Source organism: Pezoporus occidentalis, unplaced genomic scaffold, assembly GCF_034315485.1.
Source record: "Pezoporus occidentalis ecotype Australia unplaced genomic scaffold, CSIRO_AGI_Poc_V1 ctg185, whole genome shotgun sequence".
In the NCBI taxonomy this organism is placed as follows: domain Eukaryota; kingdom Metazoa; phylum Chordata; class Aves; order Psittaciformes; family Psittacidae; genus Pezoporus; species Pezoporus occidentalis.
Window position 1 is genome coordinate 2,034,316 of NW_026913693.1, and position 27,347 is coordinate 2,061,662.

The window sequence follows — 27,347 nt, forward strand, 5'->3', positions numbered from 1 at the left end:
CACAGGAGAACATAAATATTTAGTTCCTTATCATGAACTTTTCTTGCCTGTTTTTTCTTCAGCGCACTCATGTCTTTAACACTGCAGGCTGTTTGCTTGGAAAGCCAGGCTCCTGTGTTGGCCCTAGGGGTGGTGGCTGCAGCCAGGAGTGACCAGGAGCTCTTTTCCTGGTGTATGAGGATGTTGCAAAAATATCAAGTTTGGACTTTTCTCTTGGAAAATAATTTGTGGAGAACATTTTGGCATGTTTGCATGAGCAGAAGGGTTTTGATGGGGGCAGAGCTGTCTTTACCAGCAGTGCATTTGTTTGGAAGTTGCTATTTTTGGCCTGTTAGCTTCTGAGCCTTTTGTAATAGCAGAAAGAGGAAGTGAACAGTGAAATCCCTTTAATAACACATTTCCTGGTTGAAGTGACTTATCTGTGAGGCCGAGACAGAGGAGATGTCATTTCCTGGATTGCTTCTCTTCAGTTTCAACTGTCTGTTTTACTGTGTAATCTTTTGACCCAGCTTCTTAATTGTAGCATAATCTTCATCTTGAATAATGTAAACTAGATTTTTAATGAAAATGTAAACTTCAGGGAAAGACCCCTTGACAAAATGCTAATGTGCAAACAAGTCTTTCATAACCTACACATTGATATGAACTTGAAATCCCTTACCTTAAAATTACATTCAAGAGGTTAAAATCTTCTCTTTAAAAGAGTGTGATAATAAGGTTTGTTCACAGGGATAAAAATAATTAACACTATTCCTCCTGGTGCTGCTACTAATCACCTCTCTTTGATGCCAGCTGTAGCTGACTGTCCTCAAGAGTTAGGACACTTCCAAATAGTTAAGAACAGGCAGTTGTGCTGTTCTCAAATTTCTGTTCATTAATAGCTACTTGTGAAAATTGTTTCCAGAAGTCCATGAAAAGGAGGCAGAAAGAGCTAATAAAATTAGCTGCAAATATGGTTCTCAGTATTTATAGCCCACAGAAAGGCCATGGAATCAAAGTGACGCAGGGGAAAACCAGTGACGTCTGAAATGATAATATAGAGCTCAGTTTAAATTGGAAGTTACGGTTATTTTGGACCTTGTAGTACAACTTTATTAAAATATCTGTTGGGGATGATAATTTTATTATTTTCCCTGACTTTGTGCATAAGTAAAGCACACTATAAATGTTTTACTCAGTCAACATCTAAAATACCTTTGCATGAAAAGCATTAAAGTATCAGGTGACTAGCTCCTCTGTCTCTCCCCCTCAGCCCCCCAAAACAAAGACCAAAAATATGCCTTGTTGATTTGTGTTAGCAGAGTGCTTTTAAAGCTCCCTTAAAATGTTTACAGAGTTGGTTTTGATCATTAAAACATTAAAATATTGTTTCAATAGCAATGGGAGAAGAATATAAAAGGAATGATAAATAAGGTATTAGACTGTGAAGAGAGAGTAAGAAGGTGCTCAGAGCTCTAGAGAGCTAGTTTTGATTTTTCAGTCTGTGCAGTAGGAACAAGAACTGTAATTCATCGGAAAAATACATTCAGGACTAACTGTGAAACTAATAGCGTTAAGGTATTCTAAAGAGTAAGAATGACCCTTACTTTGATACTGTAAGTTGATACTGTAAAATACAGCCATATATTAATGCAGTTATATTGCAAATATGTTAATGAAAGTGTGGCTTCCAGTCATATTTGATGTTTGAGTTGGGTGTGGTGTGTAGGCTGCCAACTAATTGGAATTGAGACATCATTGTGCTAGGTAAAATCATAGAAGATGGCCCAGCTGTTCTCCATCAGGGCATTCCGTATGATTCTTTTCTGCAGTTGCAAGGTGAAGAAGCATGCACCTGCTGACACGCTGTGTTACAGAAAGCAATAGCCTTTTCTGAAGGCAGTATTTGCTAATTTGGTATTACAGATTCTATTGCGTTATTTTTACGGGAAGTCACCTGAAGTCAGTACCTTCCATTGTGTTTGCCCCAGGTTATTGAGCAGTTCTTGTGCAGTTCATGCAGTGACTAATCCATAAACATTTAAGTTGTTGTTGGTTTTTTTGTGGTTTGTTTTTTTTTTTTTACTTTGGTTTGGATTTACTGCATTTTTTGTAAAATGTCATTAAATTTAAGACCAGGTGCTTCTACACGTGGAAATGAGTACCATGGCCTAGTGCGTTACCCCTTTATCCTTAATGGGTCATGCAGGAGCAGTTGTGGTCAAGGCTGAAATAATGCCTATAAATATTGTTCTTAAAGTAATTAAGAAACTGTCTTCTTAATTGACTTTCATTTTTTATTATTAACACTTTCTGTTTCTTTTTGTAAGAAAGTTCTAATACATGATATACAAGACCTTCATAATGCAGTTCATGTTAAATCAAAGTGTAAAATTTCACCTTTTCTCTCTGTGGCAGTGTAAATACCTTTGGTGTGTATCACAAGATGGTTGAGGTTGGCAAGGACCTCTTGAGATCATCTGGTCCAGCACCTGCTCAGTGCAGGGCCAGCTAGGGTAGGTTGCCCAGGAGTATGTCCAGTCAGGTTTTGAATATATCCACCAATGGAGACTCCATGACCTCTTTGGGCAGTCTGTTCCAGTGCTTGATAATCCTCACAGGAAATTGTGTTCAGGTGGAATTTCATATAGTTTAACCTTGTATCCATTGTTCTCTTGTCCTGTCAGTGAGCACTACCTTTTCTTCATTCCCTCCATCAGGTATCTGTACACAGTGATGAGATCCACTGCATTAAGTCTTCTCCAGGTTGAAGGGTCCCTGCTCTCTGAGCCTTTCCTCGTATAAGAAATGCTCTAGTGCCTTAATCTTCATGGCCTTTTGCTGGACTCACTCATTTAGGTCCTTGCCCTTTTGGTTTGGGGAGTCCAAAAGCGGATACTGCACTCCAGGTGTATCCTAACCAGTGATGTGCAGGGAGGAAGTGTCATCTCTGTTTCCCTCCTGACAGTGCTTTCTCTAATGCAGTGCAGGTTATTGGTCTTTTTTTTCCCCCTGCGAGGATGCATTGCTGGGTCATGAGCAGCTTGTCCAATAAGACCCTCAGGTCCTTCTTTGGAAAGCTGCTTTCCAGCTTGTCAGTCCGCAGCCTGTGCTTGGTGCCTGGCATTATTCCTCACCAGAAGCAGAGCTCAGCATTTCCCTTTGAAGAACGTTGAGATACTCTTTTCTGTCTAGTTCTCCTGCCTGTTGAAGTCCCTTTGAATGGAAGCATAGTACTCTGGTGTATCAGCCCCCCCTTAACCCCTGGTTTTGTATTGTCTGCAGGGTGCGGCAGGTGTAATGAAGGTAATGAAGATGTTAAGCAGTGCTGGCCCCAGTGCTGAGTGCTGGGGCAGATTACTGGTGCCTGGCCTCCAGCTGGACTTGGTGCTATTAATCACGATCTTCGGAGCCTGGTCTTTCAGCCTGTTTTTAATCCACTTCACTTGTGTAACCTGTACTTTGTCAGCTTGTCGTGACACTTGCCAAGACACTTCCATTTGTTAGGTTAAATTAAAAAAAAAAAAAAATTGCAATCAAATAACTTAATTTTTTAAGCTGTGCTTAATCATTCATTCTTTCTGTGGTGAAAAGCGACATCTCCACACATGAGGTAGCCTTATCTGTGTATGTGCTTATTTAGGACAGTCTGGCATTCAAAAAGTATTTGATAATTATGGCCCTTGCCTTGAGCTCTATTTGCGTAGATGCTTAATTACAATAAGTTTAAAAAATTTCAGTGGTATTTGCAAAAAATGACCCCTTCCCAGGTATATTAAGAAAATAGAAATAAATCAGCAGGCTTTTAGCTGTAGCATCAGTTATTAAGAGGACTGAAAAGCTGCCTAGTTCTATTGGCAACCTATTAATTAATGTGATGTGGCCTCTGACTTAAGTCTCTGTGATGCCCTGTCAAGGTTCAAAAACCTGAAGAAACAGTCTCGGGCTTTTTCCTTAGAGCAATGAACAAAGCTGCCAGTTCAAGCAGATCACTGGAGGTGCTGAGTATGAACGGAGTCTCTGGCTCTTCTTAGTATCTGAAAATAATTTTTATTTCTCCCTGTGTAACTAGAAAGGCCTTTGTGTTTTGAAGAGCAGTTTTTAAAGTTTTTCTAGGTTGCTGAAAGGTGGAATTAAGTCTTGTAACAGGTGTTTAAAGTACTATTTTTAATTTAGATTTTGGTGATCTCATCCCTTGCCATTTTAAGAGATCTCAGTTAATTTCTGTGGGGGCACTGATAATTGGTGGCAGAATAGCATGCAGAGTTCTGGCTTGTCTTCTCTTGAGTGGCTTAGAAGAAGTAATCTAGTCTTGTAAGCTTGAATTATGTCGTGAATTGTCATGTTAAGTTTAGGTTCTGTCTTGCTTCCAAGAAGAAGAATGTGCAGATGTTTTTTGAGAATGAGAAGATAGAGACTGATCAAAGCAATAATAGGGGTAATACAAACATGAAGGTTTTGAATATGCAGGAGAAGTGTAACGGAAGTAAGAGCACAGATTGACTTGAATATCTTAAATCAGTGTTTAATGAGTAAGATTACTTAGCGGTGAAGATTAAAACTAATACTCCATGAAGTCCCGGTGCCACACTAATCTGTGGTAATGTCTGTACTGTTTATAGACCAACTTGAAGTCAGTCCATGTGTGTTAGCTCCTTTGGTGGTTTATAAACACACTTGAGAGCTTGTTTGATTTGCCTACTAGGAATGTGTAATGCGTGCTGGAATAATGTATCATCAGTCTCAGTGCAGTAGGTTTAAGAAAGTTGTTAATTAAGACTTTAGAACTCAACTTTTCTTTTTTTATTTTTTTTTTCCCCAGGATGGATTGAATTCTTTGGTCCTTGACCTGGATTATCCAGCACTGAGGAAGAACAAGAACATCGATAATTTCTTAAATAGATGTAAGTTGTGGGTGCGTCTTAAGTGACGACATTATGATCTCAGCTATAGGAAGCTGAGTGGTCAGAAATGCAGTAGTATTTTATTACAGAGAAATTTTATTTTGGGGGGTGATTGTATTGCTGAAAATATGTTGGAAAATAGCAGCTGTAGATTGTATTTTTTCCAACTGTAGTTGGAAAAATTGGTTTTATGTTATTTTTTTATCTTAAGTATGTGCAGTGACGTAATTTGTGAAACATATCCCAGTTACTGTTCTTCAGGATTTAATTACTGAAAATGTCAACATTGTCTATACAGTCTTGTTTAATCTAGCAGAGAAATCTTCTCTTGATTTTTTTTAAGACTAAATTATTGTACCTTAAAATCTGTTGGTGTATTTTTGAACCTTTGTGTAAATGTTTGTGATTCTTCCCAAATTAACTGTGGACAGGATCTTGGAGTTTATTTACTGTATGAAAATGGAAGACTTACATCAGAGTAGCTGTATTTTGTCTTGTTAAAGTGTTTTTTATCCATGTATATAAACAATTTTTTTTCCCTTGTAAAAATAGTGGATTATTTGCTTTAAAATGTGACGAGAGAAATAGCTCTTACCACTGAAGTGTTACTCTATGTGTGTCTGCCCTCTGTTGCTCTGGGACTCAGTTAAATGGTGGCTGGTGTAGTAATTTGTGGTGAGTTCTTATGTTTGGAATTCAGTTCTTCTCCATGAGATTTAGCAGAGCCCCATAGCTGGACATACAGCTTTACAGTTGCCAGTAAAGTCTCATTTGGAGAAGTCACTGGAAACAGAGTAAGAAAGAAACAGCAGATTAGAAAGGAGAGGCGTACCTTGGGATTTTTCTCACTTTGAGTTTATAGGAAATCGAGCAGATATTTATGAAAGAAAGGGTCAGGAACAGCACTTGCAAGTAATTTTGTTACCTGAAGCTGTGCACTGTATGTGTGATGTGAGGGAAAAGCCCTCTCTACAGGAAGAAAAAATGACAGTATCGGTAACTTTCGTGGGCTGTTCAGATTCACTTTTACATTATTACTCTATTTTTCATTTGAACAAAATTAAAAGCTTTTCTAATCAGAAGACCATTATCTTCAGCCATCAAAACTAGCAGTTATGGCAAAACAACTCAACCTTGGGAGCAGTTGTTTTTTTCTGCAGCCCCTGAACATTCTGTCTGCCTTCCTTTTTCTGAAGGCTGTTGCTCTTTCTAATCTAGGTTCGCTTCCCATTGTTGTAGTAAATATTATTAAGCATCTGTTGTGGCCTGCAGGCTACCAGCAATGGCTGAAACCCTAAAATATACTTTCATAATTTTATTACTGACTTTTTTCTAAAAAACAGCTGACAGTTGAAATAGCCAGATACTAGTTTAAGAAAATCCTGAGTTGTATTAAAAGAAAAATTCACAGTAGTTAATTAAGAGCTTTCAGGGGTGCACTTCATCCTTTACCCACTGAACTTTAGAAAAAGCATGTAAGAGCTGACTGTTCTGGCTCACACATTGTGAGGCTGTGCATTTCTCTCAAGAATCACCCATGTGACTTATCTCCTGTTTCTATACTGGATGGGAAAGAATGAAAAATAGTCCTGCAGATCTTCTGTAATTTACACTTAAAAAAAGAAAAAAGGATTTCTGAAACAAGGATTTTGTAAAAATTTGAACCTGATAATATTTTTGCGTTGCAACTGAAAGAATTAGTCTTAGAATCATAGAATAGTTAAGGTTGGAAAGGACCTTAAGATCATCTAGTTCCAACCCACCTGCTATGGGCAGGGGCACCTCACACTAAGCCACGTCACCCAAGGCTTCATCCAACCTAGCCTTGAACACTGCCTGGGATGGAGCATTCACAACTTCCTGGGCAACCTATTCCAGTGCCTCACCACCCTAACAGGAAAGAATTTCCTCCTTATATCCAATCTAAACTTCCCCTGTTTAAGTTTTAACCAATTACCCCTTGTCCTATCACTACAGTCCCTAATGAAGAGTCCCTCTCCAGCATCCTTATATCCCCCCTTCAGATACTGGAAGGCTGCTATGAGGTCTCCATGGAGCCTTCTGTTCTCCAGGCGGAACAGCCGCAACTTTCTCAGCCTATAGTCCTACCACAGTGATCTGTGTCAGAGTCCTCTCTGCACAGGTGTTTGTGTGGTTGTGGAACTGAGTAGAATTGATGCAAAGAGTGGGGTGGGTGGTTGGTTTGTTTCTTTTTTTAAAAACTAGTCAGGCAAAAGGAAAGCAAAGACCAATTTCTGATTTTAATTTTCTGCACTGATACTTGTGCTAGCACAATGGAGCTGCTTAGGTGCAAGAAAAAACAGGACAACTGGGTTCTTACTAGCATTGTTGTTCTATGCAACTTAAAGATGCTGAACCCATAGCTTTTTTATTTCTTTTTGGAAACTCTTCTGAGTATAGCAATTATCAGTGGGACTGAAGAATGTATATACATGTGCTTGCTGCAGCCTCTCACTGTCTTGGACTCGGGATTGTATTAATTTATGGAACAGTAAGTTGTTGCTTTCTTTGGTTAAGGAACAGCGATTTCTTGTCTCTCCTGATTTTTCACAGCATCTGAAGGGCTTTAGCAAATGCCTAGATGAGAACTACTGTCAAAAGATTCTGACAGAATCTGATGAGCGGTCTGTGCCGTGGGCCCAGAGTCTGCATCCCTCCTTGAGGCTTCCTGAAGCAACCACAGAGAGGTGGCAGGACCGTCTTATGAGCTAGCTCTCTATGCAAAGTGAAGCAGCTGAGGCAGAGTTGTTGCTTATGATTCTTCCAATCCATGTTGCACAAATGTTCAAAAACTATGGAGAACACTGCAATAATCATCCTACTTCCAGGCTCACTTAATTCTTCCACAGTAACACTGAGAAGGAAATTTTTCTTTCCTACCATATTCCCAGAGGTTTGAACACACCCTACTTCAGACTTGCTGCAAGTCATTACTAATCAGGTTAAAGTTTTATTAATAGCTTATTTTAATTTAAAAATGAAGTATTTTGTGTCTCAGCTGAGACATTGGTATTCAGCTCAAATCATAGTTTCAAGCTGAAACTCAAATGTTGTAACTCATGTCACAAAGCTACAATTTATTAATTGCCCATACTATAGGAGTTTGGTGTATCCTGTATCTGTGACTGCTTTGCCAAAGCAGCTTCTTCACATGTTTAGTATGCAAGAAACTCCTTCATTGCCTGCTTTCCCTTAGTATTCTTATTTCTTACGACTTTCTTTAAGGCACTGAACCAAAGTAGAGCATGTCTTTATTTATAAGGGGTACGTAAGTATCTCATGTAATACAACCATTCCTTTTCAGTCTTCTCTATTGCTTTAATGAACTGCTAGGATTCTGGTTAAATTGCTGCTTTTTTTTTGAGTATTCATGAGGCAGGAAAGCATAATGTAGTATTTAGTTCCCAAAACAGTGAGAGGAATCTTGTAGTCCTCTGAGAGCAAAAACTAGCTTGTTTATTATAGAAAAGAAGCTTGAGCTTTCCAGCATGGACTTGGTGTAACAAATATTTCTTGGTCTTTTGTTTTTTTCTTCTCATCTTGGCTATGGCAACAGGTTGAGTAAATTCTTCCAAATCACTTTTTCTCCCATGTTGAGATTTGATAAATCTTAGCGACAAGTGCCTTTTGTGGTGGTTTCACATGCAGGTACTACATAGCCTGTTAACTCTTCAACAGAAAGTTAACTCCTTTAGCAGAGAGTTAAATAATTAAGCGACAGTTTTAAAGAACAGTTTAAAATATTTAATAATTTATAATATTATTATGAGAAATACAAGGGCATGAAGAATGGATGTTGAGGAAGTCTAGGCAACAGCACATGGATTGGTGCCATCAACAGACCAGGTACAATCTAGAAGCCTAGATTCCTTAAATGGGTCAGTGACATCCTATGCGTTATTCAGCATCACTCAAAAATTGGAAATCTACTGTTAAAATTATTTGCTGATGTTTTGGAGGTTGGAAAACTTCTAGAGTATTAATGGCATGGGATGTATTTACAGTAGAAGGAACTTTTAGTACAGGTATGTCACTGGTGCAGCAGCTTTGCTAAATCCTTGAATAAACATCCTGGAAGGTTGTTTTGCCATTTTTCTCTTGTCATGCTTACTTAGAAGATCTCTTTATTAAGCTTAAATTCTTGCAAAAGTGACAGTTCTGTTTCCTTCCTTTACGTTTTGTTGCATTGCTTGAAGTTCCTGAATCGTGCCAGCTGTGCGGTTAGCAACAGAAATGCATTGTCTGGTATGGTGTTAATGCCTGTCATGACTGTAATTCTCTGCTGTGACACAGAGAATTCTCTGTCAGTGACACAGATAAAATGTGAGATGCCAAAGAAGAATCTTAGAAATTTAGTGCACTATGGAACTTGAGTTAAGGATCTGGTTGCTCCTATAGTTTTCTTTTGGCTTCATTAAGGCCATTCCTTGCCAGGTCTTTGCAGTCACCTCTGCAGGTCAGGCTCTGATTCCACTCTTAATGATACTGTTCTGGTAAGAGTAGTGATGGGAGAGGTATCAAATAAGCAACTTCTCTCAAGCAGAGCATGAATTAGAGCCACAGTGTTTAAGAATGTCTTAGATGTATAAGCAGCTTACTCATCAGAGTTATTGACCACTTTTCCATTTGGGTACTTGGTAGATAGAAATTCAGTTCTGCCATCAGGCTTACTTTCGTTGAGTCAGGGGTATGTCCTCTCATGTCAGAGGACTGTTGCTTTCTGTTTCTCTATCTTCCACTCCTTTCATCTGTGCAAGACACAGTACTTCTCGTGTCCCCTTTTCTTTGATCTGGAGGGGGAAACTATGCCTGCTAGTTTCTCCTGCTTCTGTAAGGTCTCCAGCAGCTTCTTGTTACTCACACACCTTTGACCAGATAATATGTATACACCCCTAATTGCTTCAGTCTTTCTGTTGTGCTTTTTGTTTGGCTTTGAGCAGGTGTGGGATTGCAGCAGTTGCTGGCCATTCTTCAGTTTAACTTCTGGCTAGACTTTTGCCTAGGGCAGCAACTTTTGACTTAATGTGCTCCATAGCAGCACTCATTGACTTGACTGTTTTTGCGCCGTGTGGATAAAATTGCACTTCCTTGCATTTTTATAGCTCATATATACGTGCCCCAGAACTGCCTGATATGCATTCTTTTTAACTTTTAAGAAAATAATCTGAACATGGGGTTTTATCCCCCTTTAAGAGCAGAAAAGCTTGGTTTTCTTCTCCTCCCTGCCCCCTTTTACTCTTCGGGTTCACGTATCTATTCCATTTTCGCAAGCACTTGTAACCTTCAGGCACATTCTTGCTGCCAGCTGTCAGTGATGATCCAAACACTCTGCCCTTTCAGAAAGTGAAGCTTCATTTGTTTAAAGGTTATAGTGCCATTTTCGAGTAGTAAATCAAAAGCTGTCTTTAAATACTCTCGCTATCCAGCATTCCTGGTCCTTTCCTGTGTTAAAAGAAGAAAACTGAGTCATATGTGATGACATTCTCTCATTTTAGGGCTTTTTCTCAAATGTCACAATATTTTTATGAGATTCCATTATATTCTGGGGTTGGGGAGTCCATCTAATATCTTCCTTTAACATTTTTGTTCTGCTGGGCTTTGTGCTGTTGCAAATTCATGAGGCTGTTGGGTACAATCTGTTCATATAGATATCACAAATGTACAAAGTCATCCATGTGAAACCTTCTAAAAATATAGTCTTCTGCTAAAAGTATAATGTTCAAAAGGTCTACTGCACCTTGAATTAGACCATGTTATGTGATACATGAACTAAATCATATGATCCAGCATGTTGTAATTACGACATTGCTTCAGGATTTCTCTGAGCTTGCTTTCTTGTAGCCAGATTTTTGTTTCAGGTTATTTCCATGCTTTGATTATCTGCTCTGTATCTGTTCAATTTTGTGACAAAATAAACAACCTGTCCATATAACTGATACCTCCACAATGTCTGCATCCCTAGATGATGATTACTGTTATTAACTAAGATTATTAAGTCTTAGTTAAAGGAGTTAGGAGGGGCAACCTTATTGCTCACTTCAGCTTCCTGAGGAGGCGACATCAGGAGGGAGGTGCTGAGCTCTTCTCCCTGTTATCTAGTGACAGGAGGCATGGGATCGGCTCAGAGCTGTGCCGGGAGATTAGACTGGGCATTAGGAAACATTTCTTTACTGAGAGGGTGGTCAGGCACTGGAACAGGCTTCCTAGAGTGGTGTTGATGCCCGAAGCCTGTCAGTGTTTGAGAGGCATTGGGACAATGCCTTAATAACATGCTTTGAATCTCGGTCAAGCCTGAAGTGGTCAGGAAGTTGGATAGGTCCATTCCAATAGAAATATTCTATTCATGTTTTAGGAGAGCAAGTAGGATTTCTCTGTCCTCAGTGTTTCACAGGGTTGATAAAACTGGTAATTCCTTGGTTGGTTCTCATTGCTTACTTGATACATTGTTGGGTTTTTCGTTGCTTAACTGCAGTGTTCAATGCTAAAGCCGTTTCACTGGAGCTCTGTTAATGTTGTTCATAATTTTTGTATTTTACTTTGAACAGAGAAGTATTCCTCTAATAATGGAGCTATGTAAAACTGCACCCTATTTATCAACACGTTTAACTCCCTGCCATCTCATCTCACACATCTAAAAGCATTTGAAACATCTCAGAAACATTTGAAAATAAATTCATGTGATTCTCCTCCCTCATGAGATGTAACATTGTGTTCAAATGAGTAATTGCACATTTTTTCTGACTTGAAATTTGCTGATACTCCTTCTCTAGTGCTGCTTCCTGTGAATTTGCATTTATCCTCCTTGTCTTGTGCCAGAGCTTTTGATCTGCAGTTAAGTAAGATTCCAAGCAAGTCTTCCCTTCTCAAACTGCAAAATTAATTCATGTCATGACTGAAATAATAAACTTGGTGTGGGTGAAGCTGTTGCTGTCCTATGCTTTCTGTCTAAGCCTTCATGATTCTCCGTAGAAAACAGTCTCAGAATTCTCTCAACTCTGGATTACTTCACAGTCTTACTGTTACACTGAATGCAGCAGATCTGTCTACTTTTGAAGTTTTAGTTGCCTCTGTCCTTACAGCTTTACTAGCAGTCTCTCTTCCCTCATTATTAATGGTTGTTGAGGGGTGTTGTTTTTGGTTTTGTTTGCTTATTTAGGGTTTGTTTGGTTTTTTTAATATCTCCCCTTTCTCCAGTGAGTTTTTCAGTCACCCTGTAATTCCTCTGTGCAATCCATGTTGGCCTAGTTTGGCTACAAATATACTTTGAGATGCTGTCTTAGAAGTCACGGTACAGTCAAGACAAGGAAATGTGTACATCTCTCCCCTTATCCACAAGACAGACATTTTGTCCTGGGAGGCAGTCAGCTTAATCAAACACAGTTTGTCCTTTTTTAGATCCATTCTGGCTGTTCTCATCCTTTCTTGCCTTTCAAGGGCTTGGAAGTAGACTCCAGAGGATATGCTCCTTAATTATAATGCTGTTCCAGCCTGTAGCTTTCTTGATCCTCCTTATTGCCCCATGCACATGGCATTTGCCCTTTACCCGTCATCAGTAGCCTCCCCAAGTTGTTGTGACCTTTCAAAGGTGATAGAGAACAGCCTGGCAATGGTGTTGACTGGCTTCTTCAGCACATTTGGGTGCGTTTGTCTTGTCTTATGGCCTGGCACATGTCAATTTTGCTTTATTGGTCCTTAACTCTGACTTCCTCTACTGCAGTACTTCACTGCCCCATGCTGCTGTTAGCTCTGGGGAGCTGGCAGGCCTGTGAGCAAAGCTTGCCAGTGAAGTCTGAGACAAAAAACGTCATTGAGTACCTTGGTCTTCTCTAGGTCCTTTGGCACTACATCCCCTACCCCACTGACAGCAGCAGGCCCACATTTGCCTGGTTCTTTTATTGTCAGTGTATTTATAAAGGCTCTTGTTTCCTTTCATAACCCTGGCTAGTTTCGATTCCAGATGAGCTTGGCTTTCCCAAGTCCATGCCTGGGAGATTTCCTGCTGGGTACCCCTTCCCTGCTTCCATGTTCCAAACCTGGTTTTTGTGCTTGAGTTGAGGCAGAGGTTACCCTTTCAAACAGACTGGCTCTGTGCCATGCCTGCTCTATTTCTCACTAACTGGAATGAACTGTTCCTGTGCTGTGAACATAATCATTTTTGAAGATCAGCCCACTCTTCTACCCTCCTCAGTGGCTTCCCACAGGATCCTGCCTGTGAATTCCCCGAACAAGCCATCATCTGTTCTCCTGAAGTCCAGGGTCTGCTGTTTTCCTTCCTCAGTTCTCTCAGGGTCTTAAATCCCACTGTCTTATGGTTGCTTCAGCCAAGCTGCCACAGACTTTGTCATCCTTGGCCAGTTCTTTCTGGTTTGTGAGTAATAGATCCGAGTGCCTTCCTGATTAGGCTTGTTGCTCAACTGGGTCAAAAGAAGTGTTCTTGGCATCTTCTGGATTGCTTGTAGCTGCCAGGTTCATGAATATGTAGGAATGGTTAAACTATTTACTGGATGCTCATTATCATTAACTCCGCTCTGACAATTTTATCTTTAATGTCATACTGAATTAACTGATCTCTGGTCCCTTTTTGTTTTGCTTGTATTCGCATGTGAGATCCCCTTTAATGCCTTTCTTGGGATCAAATTCCATGGTCTTTGATGCTAAGCATGATCCCGCAATATACGCTTCTGCTCCTCTCTGAATATAAGCATCCACAGCTTTTCATACAATTTCTTGCCTGGTAGGGGTCTCACTCCACGCAACCTGTTCGCTTTGTTTTGTTCTTCCTCTAAGCCTGTATGGGGGTAGTATCAAAGCTTACCATGCTTAAGAAAGGTTACCTCCAGTATTATGGATTCTGTTCATTGCTCCCATTATCTTTTGTGCTTGTAATAAGAATAGATTTTTAAAATTGTCGTGGTTTAAACCCATTTAGGCAGGAATGCATTCACTAGTGTGCTACATTTACAGAATTCAAGAGTCTGGGACCTTGCATGTTTTTAGAAGTTGTCAGAGGTCAAGATTTCACTGGTTGCGTTTACAGATTCCTACAACTGCCAGCAAGAAAAATACTGAAAGTTTGTCTACAGAATATTGCACTAGAGGATACTTCAACAGGGCATTGTAGACCTGATTTTAAAAAGGGCAGAACTACATGTGTAGTGAACACTAAAAAACACTTTGAGGTGGCCAGCAGCTATGTAGACATACATAAACTTGAATCATTATTTCATATGGAATGAAGGTGAGTGGATTTCAAGCCATATACTTGCATGATCTGAAGTTGTACGTGAAGGTTACAGGGAGATATTCCTTGTTGTTTGACTGCTGTTGAACCCTCCAGGTGTGTAGGAGCAAGTTGCACCTGCAGTGCTTTGGTGTGAACCAGGTACTTCACACCCCTGTGTTACTACTGGTGCAGTGTCAGTGAATCGTGGTGCAAGGAGTAATTGAAATTTCAAGATAGGTATCTCTGCTTCTCATTACCAGAGTCTTCCGAAAAGCTCAAATGATTATTAGAGGTGTGAAACAAGAGTCAGCAAAACCCAAGAGACACTTCAGTTGCTACAGCTACAGGTAGATGGTTAGTGGTTTCCAACAGTAATGAAAAGGTATATTAATAGTGACTGTAGATTTCAAGAATTCCTAAGGCGGCTCTAAATATTTAAATAACAATTTTTTTTTTACTCTAAATGAAAAATGTTAGAGAAAATTCTTGCATTCTTCAAATACATGCATTACCACAACTTTCATTTGATTTGTTTTAGATGAGAAGATTGTGGAAAAAATCCGAGCTTTACAAATGAAAGCCGAAGACTATGATGTTGTTAAGGTGATTGGAAGAGGGGCTTTTGGAGAAGTGCAGCTGGTAAGAATGTAATGATTTAATGATTAGACAGATCTATGGCTCTAGCCAAAACCTTCCTCAGTCTTGCATGCATTATATCTAAAAATGCATTCTTACAAAGATGTAGGGTTTTTTTTATTGTATCATGATGTCATTTCTGTGCATAGTAGACAGTACATTTGAGTTTAAGACATGATGGATTCTCAAGGACTTAAAAAACAGTTTGCTATCTTTTGATCAAATGGAAAAGGAAGTTCATGGCAATTCTAAATTTTTTTGGACGCAAGCATCACTGTATAGCAATATCTGAAACCGTCCTATGAAAGCAGAAGCTAATAGTGTGACAGAAAAGCTTTTTTCTCTGGTAATTATGATGCTTTCATTCTAGTTAACTGATAATGACTCATGTAAGATATATTTTTAAGGCATTATCTACTCAACATCGTATCCTGTATAATATCTAATGTAAGAATGGCATTACTTTTGGATTTATATTGTGGAGAAATGTTTGGGTTTTTTTAAGGCAATCACAGAATCATAGAATAGTTAGGGTTGGAAAGAACCTTAAGATCATCTAGTTCCAGCCCCCCTGCCATGGGCAGGGACACCTTACGCTAAATCATATCACCCTAGGCCTCGTCCAGCCTGGTCTTGAACACTGCCAGGGACGGAGCATTCACAACCTCCCTGGGCAACCTATTCCAGTGCCTCACCACCCTCACAGGAAAGAATTTCCTCCTTATATCCAATCTAAACTTCCCCTGTTTAAGTTTTAACCCGTTACCCCTTGTCCTGTCACTACAGTCCCTAATGAAGAGTCCATCTCCAGCATCCCTATAGGCCCCCTTCAGATACTGGAAGGCTGCTATGAGGTGTCCACGCAGCCTTCTCTTCTCCAGGCTGAACAGCCCCAACTTTCTCAGCCTGTGTTCATACGGGAGGTGCTCCAGTCCCCTGATCATCCTCCTGGCCCTCCTCTGAACTTGTTCCAACAGTTCCATGTCCTCTATATGTTGAAGACACCAGAACTGCACACAATACTCCAAGTGAGGTCTCACAAGAGCAGAGTAGAGGGGCAGGATCACCTCCTTCGACCTGCTGGTCATGCTCCTGTTGATGCAGCCCAGGATACGGTTGGCTTTCTGGGCTGTGAGTGCACACTGAAGCCGGCTCATGTTCATTTTCTCATCGATCAACACCCCCAAGTCCTTCTCCGCAGGGCTGCTCTGAATCTCTTCTCTGCCCAACCTGTAGCTGTGCCTGGGATTGCTCCGACCCAGGTGTAGGACCTTGCACTTGGCATGGTTAAACTTCATGAGGCTGGCATCAACCCATCTCACAAGTGTGTCGAGGTCCCTCTGGATGGCATTCCTTTCCTCCAGCATATGAACCAAAACACACAGCTTGGTGTCATCGGTAAACTTGCTGAGGGCGCACTCAATCCCACTGTCTATGTCACTGACAAAGATGTTGAACAAGACCGGTCCCAACACCGATCCCTGAGGGACGCCACTCGTTACTGGTCTCCAGCTGGACATTGAGCCATTGACCACAACTCTTTGTGTGGAGCCATCCAGCCAGTTCTTTATCCACTGAGTGGTCCATCCATCAAATTGATGTCTCTCCAATTTAGAGACAAGGATGTTGTGTGGGACAGTGTCGAATGCTTTACACAAGTCCAGGTAGATGACATCAACTGCTCTACCCCTCTCCATCAGTTCTGTAGCCCTATCATAGAAGGCCGCCTAATTGGTCAGGCAGGATTTCCCCTTAGTGAAGCCATGCTGGCTGTCACCAAGCACCTTGTTGTTTTTCATGTGCCTTAGCATGCCTTCCAGGAGAATCTGCTCCAAGATTTAAAAAAATTATAAAATTATTTACATTGTTCATATTAGTATCAGTCAAATTGGTTGGAACTGGGGAAGAATCCCCTGCAACTATTCTAAGACGGTATGACTCATGGGTTATGTGCAAATTTAGATGCAATTTATGTAGCAGTTAACAACCTTCAATTGGCAATTATTATTCATTTATGTCAGGTTTTAAGGCAATTTCATCCAAGTGTGACAACATGAGAATGTAGCTTTCTCTCCCTTATTTCCTTCTATTTGCACTTTTTTAATGCAGAAGAATTTATGAAGTATGGTGAGGAGTGTTTCCAAAGATTCCCAAGATTCCCCTTTTCAAATAAGACTTTAAAGCTTTATCTTTATATGCTTTTATATCCTTGCTGGCAAGAGATTAAAACCAAGCCTTCAGCAGAACCTTTTTTTTTTTTTTTGCGAAAGGGCTGCTGCAGGGAGCTTTATAAGATAGCAGTCCACTCATTGTCTTCTCACTGACAGTCATGTCAGACGGTTTGTCTTCTAGTCTTCTACTAGACATTTTTACCATTATATATGTATCCACTTACAGCAGCTAATAGAGATGCTCCTTTTCATTTACTTGCATGGGAAGTCATTGAAGAATCAGGTTGTAAGGAGGAGAGTTCCTCATTTGTTGAGGCAGGGAGGGAGAGATGAAGATCTCAATAACAGAAGTCAGGTGCATTTTTTGGAAGTTGCTCTGATGTATTTCCTGGGGGCATCCAAGAGAATTGTATTTTTAATGTGCTTCAGCATTCAAAATGCATTGTTTTTAGGTGTATATTTCTAATAGCCTACAGGTTTTTATGAATAATTTCCATTTTCTTAATGTTTCATTTCACATAAAATTTCTTCTCTGTTATGGCTTAGAATGGAAACTTTTTTCTTAATTCACTGGGTCATGCACAGTTTAAAGTAGAGTTGATTTTTCAGTATATGCACTGCAGTTAGGTGCTTTGAGGGGTCTGAAGACAAACTTCTCATTTGCCTCATCATTATAATGTTGTGGTAAAATGCATAGTAACTTGGTCATATAATGATGGTTTTGTTTTGGTTTTTCATGATTCCTATGGGGATTTTTTAATTCTTTATGTAAGCCCTTCAGGCCCCCAAATAGCGAAAGCTAAGAATGCTAGGTTCTGGAAGGGAACTTCTTTGTGTACATATAGAGCTCTTCTGTACTTCTTGCCAACTTAAAAGAACATTTGGGGGGGGGGGGATGGGATGTAAAAAAATACAAGTATAAATCATAATGTTATGCAGTCTTACAGCTAAAAAGTAGTAGGTTAATAAACAAACAGCAATAGATCTGAACTAATATTAGCTGGTGATGAGGGCATACGTACCTAGATTTTTTGCCTCACAAGGTATGATACAAGTTTAAGCTATTGAGCTAAGCTCTGTCTATTTCTGCTCCATTCAGAATGTTAACACCACAGTTGCAGATGATGGATTTGCAGTAATCAAAATATTTTGCAACACATTCTGTGATCAAAATAGAAATTTGCTTCAGTGAGGGCTAAACGCAGAAAGAACCATAAATAAAACATGATGAAGTACATGGGTTGAATTCCTGAATGTCATGTTATCAGTGTGTGCCATTGTTCATAAATATTTGTAGCACAAATATTTGTTATGTATTAGAAATAGTTGACTATAACAAGCCAAATTTTGAGTTTATTCATATACAACATTAAATAGCTGTGTCCTCCTTAATTTAATTTTGTTTCCCCAACCTTTTTGCTCCAGTTTGGCTTTTTCTTGTGAAAGAAGTGGTGTGGGAGAGACCAGCTTTCCAGATCCTAGAAGAAAAAAAAGCCACATTCTCTATTGTTGTATCATATGGATAGATTTTTTTTTAAAAAAGCCTCACTTTTCCTTCCTTATTCCCCTCAAAAATTAATAAAAAAACAATCAGCCCAGCCAAGTGAGCATCTGACTTTGGTGGAAAAACAATTTCCTTGTAACTTCAGATGTATTAAACTATTCTCAAGCTCTGGCCTCTGTCTTTGCTGGGTCTGTAGTGATGGGGAAGGCAAAGTAAATAATTGCCAACTGCCAGATTGCTTCTGTTATGCAGTGCCATGAATAAAAGTGACTGGTGTCTAAGGCAGACAGATAAATTGAATTATGGTGCTTAATATGTTACTTGTGGTTTATGCAGAAACAGTAATTTATGAAAGCACATCCTGAGTACCTCTTGTTTGTTTTCAGTGAGGAAAAGTCCTATTGATTTGAAATTGAAGCATCTTTAGTTCCTTCTCCCTGGTCTAATTATAAAGCTCTGTTAAGTTGCAGTGACACAGCAGGCTGACTAGATCATGTACTCAAATAGAAAACTAATGCAAGGCTAGCTCTTGTATTTGGGTAGCAAAGAATGATTTGGGTGATAGTCTTCACTATGTGATTTCTTAGTGTTGCAAATCAGTGGTTGGTGCTGGTTTAGTTTTTTCCATTAAGTGCTTTCCTTATTAGGTTTAGTCCCCCAGCCACTGCTGATGTGTACCTTGTGTAGTAGTATAAATAAATATAAATAAAGCAGTTGTGGTCTATAATACATATAAAAATATATAAATACATATTATATAAATATTATATATAATGTATAGAATTATATATATGGAATTATATGAAATGTTATATAGAAATTATATATAATGTTATATGAAAATTATATATCATATAATATAAATCTATAAATAAATATAAATAAAGCAGTTCTGGTCTGTTACCTGAAAATTTATCAGGGCATGAACTTCGATGCTCTATCTGTAGTAATTTCTTAGGATTCTATTCAGGTAATTCAGGATATTTGTGATTATTTCAAACCTTAGAATTCATTTCACAACTCCACTCTAGGATCTCTATTTTCTCTTATCATAAAAGAGATGGTACCATGATCAGTATGCATAATCTGATAGCTTCAAATGGATATGTTACATTTTTGCTTACATGTTGTCTTCTGACATGAGTGCTGTAGAAATTGGGGATTTAGTTTGCATGTACTTGTTTTATGAAAGTCTTAGGTTGATGAAGCAGAGTAGTGGGAAATTCTTACTTCTTCATGCATTTTCGTAGGTTAAACAAGGCCATGTTACTCAGTGCTAATGGCATGAAGGGATTTTCCTACCTATTTTGAGAGTGAGCTGTAGTGAGCTGCAGTTTAAATTTGGCAGTTCATTTAAACAGTTGGAAGAAATTGAAACATCATGACAGTTTAATACATGAATAATCTGCTATATGAGGCAATATATGTATGCACAAATATAGCTCTGGGTGAAGAGCACAGTGGCTAGCAGCTAAACAGACAGGCAGTCTCCAGCAGCCATGATGGTGATAAAGGAGTATTATCGCTGGTAGGTCTGTTCACCTGTAAGGTGTCCCAAGACACCAGTCGTTGGGTGTGCCAGTATGCTTGTTGTTGCTTTGGTTCCTTCATTTTTGTACAGAGAATGAATTCCTGTTGAAAATACCTCAAGAAATAATTTAACCAACTAATAACCTATTGGCACCACCCTCAAAAGGTGTACAGACTTTTGTTTCTGGTCCCTCTAGCCCTGTGTTTTGCTTCTCCTGTGCGAGTGCATCAGGCTTTTTTGACTTATCTGACTTATTCCCTAAATAGTGTGAAACAATTATTCTTGTAAATGAAGGCAGTGATGCAAACTACACACTGGCAAGAATACATTACGATTTGAGGAACTGTAAACTACTGAATATGTTGCAGAGCTTTACATGAACAGTCACAGAAAATGCACCTTCAATTGAACATATTTCAATTGAATATCTTTTTGAGGTTGCTGGTCTTCATGTTTCTTGTGGTTTTGAGCAGGCTTACAAAAGCTCTGCTTTATGGAGTAAAGTTTGTGGTGTACCACCTTGTCTTTGTAAGTAATCCATGTGGGATTAGTAAATAGGAAGGAGATAGTTTTCAAAATCCTCTTTAAGGACACCTTCACTTGCTGGTTATTAGTGTCTTAAAATATACAAGTTTATAGAGTTGTTGACACATGTAGGTAATGCATTTCTGTTTTGGTGTTTGGTTGGAGGTTTTTTTGATCTGCCTGTATAGAAAGCTGTTGGATAGTGCTAAACTATGCAAGATACTAATGCTAAAACTTTTGTACCTATATCTTGAGAGCAAAAACCTGTGATTCCAAGAACAGTAAATTCATAAATAATCCAGTTTCAGTTCATGTTCTCACTCTTTCCAAGATTACACACACACACACACACACACACACACACAAACACCTACTCCTGTTTCTGGAGGTCATTCCTGTTGGTTTCAGCAACATTAATGTTTACAGCTCCTCATGAGGAAGAGGCTGGTGTAAACCAAATAGGTGCCTCTCTGAAGCTTTGCACTGCAGCTGTAATGAACCTGAAACATTTACAGCTGTTCAGGAAAAGGGCCTATTAAATATTCTTTCAAGTAGCAAAATTAAACTCGGACATTGTGTAAAACTAAGAGGTTGAGGGAGATGTTTTAATGTACTAAATGGGAGGCTTTTAAATGCACCAGGAAATCTTAACCATTTGGTTCTGATTTCACAAATTAGTCCACTGAATTTTTTATTTTCATGTGGAGAGTATACACTTAAACTTAAGATGCAGTTCGTTTTTTTCTGCTGACTTAAGACAGCTGAATACTTCTCACCTTGATTTCAGTAAGGAATACTCAAGTATGTTAAAAACCTGGTCCTTTAGTAGTTGTTTCATAAAATAGCAAAATCTTTAACAGAGCAATGACTTTACAGTCTGTACCGTAAGGATCTTGTTTCATGTCGGTATTCAGATGAAGTTTTCAAAAATATTTTCAGATTTTGTCTTAAGAGTTCTAATTTCAGTTTTCCAACAAGATTTATGTTACTAATTTTACACCATGTAAAGTAAATTTAAGAACTACTTCAGCAACTGGAGCAATGTTTTTTTCTGGAAAAAAAAAAAAAAAAAGAATTGTAAGAGCCTGAAGTGAACTGCCTGCAGAATTTCTAACATGAGTAAATACAAGGATAGATGGTATTTAAATAAGAAAATACAAGCAGAGTTGCATTTTATTTCTCCTTACACAATGGAACTTTTAATGAGCATTTTCTTTTTATTCTGTAAGCAGAAATCTTTCGTGTGTGTGTGTTCTGGGTGATTTGAAGTGCGCACGTTTACTCAGGAAATGTTAAGAGCAGCATCCCAGTTTTTTTAGGGAAAGATGGTACTTTTCTCATTCTAAGTTGTGGGTTTGGGTTTGTTTTGTTTTTTGGGGGGATGGTTGGTTGGTTGTTTTGTTGGGGTGGGGGTTGAGGTGGTTAGTTTCAGTTTGAGTAAGCAGACTACTGGAGTCAGCTCTCATTCACCATGGCTATGAAGATAAAAATGAGTATGTGCTTGTATAGGTGCATCTTCAGTAAAACCTCCTAAGGGCTGCTGCAGCCTGAGGCACATCCTTAAGCTCCTCTTCTGGGGTTGCAGCAGCAGCAGCTGCAGCAGTTGGCCAGGCTCTGGCATATGTTACTTCATTTGGCATCCTTCTTGTTCCACCCTACTGTATTTTTCTGAAGCAGCTGTTAGGTTTTTCTTAACAGGTTTGGAAGTTCTCAAATCTTTATGGTGTAGAAAACTGGGTATATGAAAACCTGGAGGCATTGCATCCCAGAAAGCGGCTTGCACACAGGAAACATATACTATGCCAGTATTAATTTTTTTTTTTTTTTTTTTTTTTTTTGCAAGGTACTTTAAAAACATTGTTTCTCTTCTATTTTAACCAACAGGTTCGCCATAAAATGACACAAAAGGTTTATGCAATGAAGCTACTCAGTAAATTTGAAATGATCAAGAGATCAGATTCAGCCTTTTTCTGGGAAGAAAGAGATATCATGGCCTTCGCCAACAGCCCATGGGTGGTTCAGGTAAGGATGATGAGTAGTAGTAAAATAATAATAATAAAGCCATACATTTTTCCCAGTCTTGAGCTGGTTTTGAGTTCACATTGAAACTCAAATCATGGTTTAGGTTCAGATTTTATTTTTTAAAACATGTTTGCAGCACTTTCTCTGAGTTCTATGTATTTGTGTTAGACAGTAGATTAATTTACATTTTAGTCACTACAAATGCATCATGAAACAATTAAACAGATTTTTGAAATACCTACATAATTATTTGGAATAATAGGTTACCTTTCCAGCTCAGAAAAATCTGTATAGAAATATAGAAACAAATGTCAACATTGTTTCCATTCTTTCCTCATGGTACAGTCAATGGATCACAGGCAATTAGTAGTGGGAGTGCTTTAAGTATTTCTTCTCTTTTCATTTGTGATTTGGTAGATGGATGAGTGCACACTGGGTCTCCTGTAAGACAGGAGGTTGTAGCAGTAGTTTGCTTGAAACCATCTTCATGTTTAGTGGTCAGCTCAGACGTAATATCCAAGTAATGGAAAGTTAACTTCCTCAGCTGGTTTTGAACACTGTTGCTTGCAGCTCTCTCGTGACATGTATCATCATCATGTTTGTAGTAGAATTGTGCCTTCTGGAAGAATAAGTACTGAATATTGCAGTTTGTTGTAACTTGTAAGTTATACCAGTTAATAAATGAGAAATGAAAGTGTATGCTTAGAGAAACTGTTAGTACTTCAGTTTGTTAAATAATTAATATACTTAAATGCTCTCACATATATTGCCAGCTTCTGTGCATTTAATAAGTAAAGACTGGCCTTCAGGTTTCCATATGTTCTTCATAGCGCTTTGCCTTATGTATGCAAGAAATGCTTTACGAAGTTTTTTTATTTAGATGTTTTGCTCTTCTTAGAATATTCTGTGTTCTTACCTATATTCAGCAGGAATACTTAACCAAATAGATTAATTTTTATCTAGTTCTTTGTTTTTGTTCTCATGACAGTAGTTGTCTGGAATGATTTTTACTTTTCACTTGCAGCTGAGAGTAACAAGAAATGTACAACACTCAATTTTCAAAGGAAAGTGTAGCAACTGTGCTATAAACGTGTGTGTTTGTAAATTGCAACTGCACTTTGATTCATTTGTCATTATGCCTTCTGTGATGAAGTGTACTAGTGTGTTATATTTAGGGATTGTGTCCAATGTAATAGGACATTGAGCTGGCTTTAAGAAAATGTAGGTCCTGTTCTGAGCTAGAAACTGGGACGAATCACCCTGCTTCGCTGTGCTTCCTTTTTTCTGTGAAAAACAAGTGAAACCAGAGTAATAGATAATTTAGATTTTTTTTTTCTTAAAGCCCTTGAGGGCAGTAATGAAAGTGCTATATAAAGGCATAGTGTTGTTATTAATTATTGTGTTATATTAATATCTTTACATGTGAGAATACAGAGGGTGTTTTGGATTTTAATTTAGATTTTAATGACCATTACCATATATATTGTATATTTGTGAAAACAAATACATTGCAGTATATATGTATTTATAACATAGGTCTTCTGTCTGTAACATACAGTTAATTTTTATCTAAAGGTCAAATCTCAATAGTAATGGTCCTGCCTTTCATGGTTCCTCATCCTCTACAAACTCCCTGTTCTTGATTTTTCTCCTTTCCACCACATCTTCTTTTGCAATTGAATTTTGTGTGGGTAACTTAAAGGTGTGAATGATCTTAGTTTTTAATGTAAAGGAGCAGTATTCCCTGAGAAATAAAGTGAGAGACTTTCAGATTGAACATTGGTTAGTAATGCTTTTGTTAGTTTGGGCTGTTTTCAGACCTGGTGATCGCTGAGTGAAATCTCTAAAACTTCAGCCCCCTATGGCTAAACTTACTTTCACTACTGTGCTAGTGGGAAACATACAAGCTGCAACCTATACCAGACCATTATTTTATTGTTAAGCTTAATTTCTTTGTATTGTATTATAGCTGCCTTCAGGAGCATTTTTTTTTTGTTTCTTATTTCAGTATATGTGTTGATTTAGGATAAAATCAGAAGTGACGTGTTTTTGTAAAGTTGTACAGAGATAAGGAGATTTAGATGCTATTCACTGTTGTGCTATTTTCAGATCAATACATGATGCTCCCTAGCTCAGATTTGGTATTTTGCATTTTGACTCAGCGATAATTTTTAATGCCAAGAAACATGCATATGTAGAAGCTCACACTCCTGAAATAATCAGGAAATTGTCTTTCATTTTCTTAAAATGAGGGGCTTTTGAAGTTCATTAAATTTGAAAGTACTGTCATAATTAATAGAAAATGTAGATTATTTAAATACACAAAATAGTTACATTAGTCTTGAAAACATATACCCAGGTTTAATGAAACTTCAGGTTAAAGTCCCTTACTCTTTTTCCTAGCTGTCTCTGAGAAGTAATTTTGTTTTTTTTTCTTTTTTTAATGTTGCAGCTATTTTGTGCCTTTCAAGATGACAAATACTTGTACATGGTAATGGAGTACATGCCAGGTGGAGATCTTGTAAACCTCATGAGCAACTACGATGTGCCTGAGAAATGGGCCAAGTTCTATACAGCCGAAGTTGTTCTTGCTCTTGATGCAATTCACTCAATGGGCTTGATACACAGAGATGTGAAGCCTGACAATATGCTTTTAGATAAATATGGGCATCTGAAGCTGGCAGATTTTGGCACTTGCATGAAAATGGATGAAGTAAGTATGCTACTGAATAATTTATCATCTGTAAAACTGTAATTCTAAGGTTATTTTCTTATGAATTACACTATCCAAAGGGATATTCATCAAATTGTACACTTGGTTGGAAAGCTATTCCTTGTTTCCTAGTTTTAAATACAAGAGTGCTTTAAATAGTGCAACCTTTTCTATAATAAAACTCTTCTGGCACACAAAAGAACCATGTAAACTCACTTTTTGTTATTTTTCTTTCTGTTATTTTTGAAGGCATGTGTGTTTATGAATTTCTGAGGTTAATCTTTTTTTTGGCAAATGTCTGAAAAGCGTGTGAGACAACTCCTAATTTGGAACATCAGTAACCTTGAAATAATTCGTAAATGACATTTTTCTGTAAATGAAATTATTTTATAAGCACAGCATGGTCCCTATTTTACTGTCTAATTGTTCTCATAGCATCCTCTAGTGGTCATTAAAATGAGGTCACAGTAAGGCAGCAGTGGCATGTGTAATACACTGAATAAATTTATGTTAGCTATTTCTCAAGATGTCATACATTTTTAACTGTTCAGATTTTACTGTGTAGAGCCATCATAGTTTTCTGATGAGATTGTATAAGAATATTTTATTTTTGTAATAAATAAAAAAAGGGTGTAATACTCTACATAGACTTAAAAATTACGCTACCTTTAGGAGTTTGCACTTTTAACATCTTCCCTGACAAACAGTATTATGCTGTAATTTATGCAATATATTCTGGTGAAAAATTACAACATTCTAAAAAAAACTATATATGAATTTGCATAATGATTTGCCGGGCCTTAGGAAAGTTTCTGTACTAATGGTGGCAAGAAGCATCCTTCTAAGTTCATTTGCTTTAATACATTAGATATTTTTCTGTATTGTTTAGGAAGTGTTCAATGCAATCTCTGCAATGTACTTAATTTGTGTTTGCACCATTAAGTTAATGTCTCTTCAGGGGTAGCTAGATAGAATCTAGATAGAGACAGAAGTAGTATCTGGTTTGGGTTTGTTGGATTTTTCCCCCCCCTGTGACCCTGTGACAATATATCAACTTAATTGAACAACTGCAGCTGTTTATGGCGATTGAGTGCTCTGTTTAGTTTTGCTGATATTGTAGTTATTATTCTAAAGGCACAGATTGTTTACTCCACTTTGATGGTTTACGTGCCTGTATTTTAGGGTACAATGTTTATTTTGAAAAAATCAAAAGTAGTACTTGATCTCTTAGTTTACTCCTTAAAAAAATGAATCTCGGTTTTGAGCCAGTAGGCAGTCAGCCTTAAAGGAATTTGATATTCATCATAAGAGACAATGAAAAAAAAATTCAAAAAGTTCATAGTATAAATCTACCAAGAAAGGATGATCCTTTGTGGTATTTTAGAGATCCCAGAAATGGTAAACCTAAGCCTCTTTTCCTTTTTTCCTTTTTTGTTGTTTTTGTTAACAGAATGGAATATTGAAGTGTGGATGCTCACATTATAAATGTGAGAAGTGCATACTCATTTCTTGTAAGGAATTTTGGTGAGCACCAGTTTGAACTGGGTATCATCAATGAAGCAGTGATTTCCTAAAGATGTTAATTTTTTTAACAGATTACATTTTAACTTCTTTGTGTTTCTCAGACTCAGTGGAATGGCAAGTATCTTTTATACAGGAAGCTTTACAAATTGAGAGCTTCTGGATTGTCTCCAAATCTCATGCTACTTCTTACAAAACATGAACACATCCCAGCTGTATAAATATGATACTGGTGTTGGCAGGATGATTTCTAAAAAATATATGCTTACCCAATACTTATTTATTTTTTCTGATTTGGAGTTCCTTAAGCAGTTGTGCACGTTAGTATTTTCCTTGTGCTGTTGAGAGCCCAGGAAAACTCTGCTGCAGTTTCATGAGAGACTTTTTTTACCTTTGCTGTGGACTTGAATTTGGTGTCCTGTTAAGTTTTCCAGGCCAGTCCAGACCTCTGGAGCAGAATTCCTTCTTACCAGTATGTGAAAACAATTGCTAAGTGGTTTAGTGATCTTTTCCCACATAGAAGGAACTGGTCTATTTATATAATTCAGTTGTGATGGTTTGGGGGTTTGTAGGCTCCTTTCATGTTTTGCTTTTTTT

General features: G+C 38.1%; 1 protein-coding gene across 3 annotated transcripts in view; it reads left to right on the plus strand.

The window, feature by feature from the left end:
* Positions 1-27,347, plus strand: part of ROCK2 (Rho associated coiled-coil containing protein kinase 2) — a 102,468-nt gene that overhangs the window by 39,340 nt on the left and 35,781 nt on the right. For all 3 annotated transcript variants that reach the window (XM_062615899.1, XM_062615900.1, XM_062615901.1), the window contains exons 2-5: positions 4,802-4,883; positions 14,666-14,766; positions 22,379-22,516; positions 24,969-25,229. In XM_062615899.1, the coding sequence (XP_062471883.1) occupies positions 4,802-4,883; positions 14,666-14,766; positions 22,379-22,516; positions 24,969-25,229 (582 nt within the window). The remainder of the gene's footprint in view (positions 1-4,801; positions 4,884-14,665; positions 14,767-22,378; positions 22,517-24,968; positions 25,230-27,347) is intronic.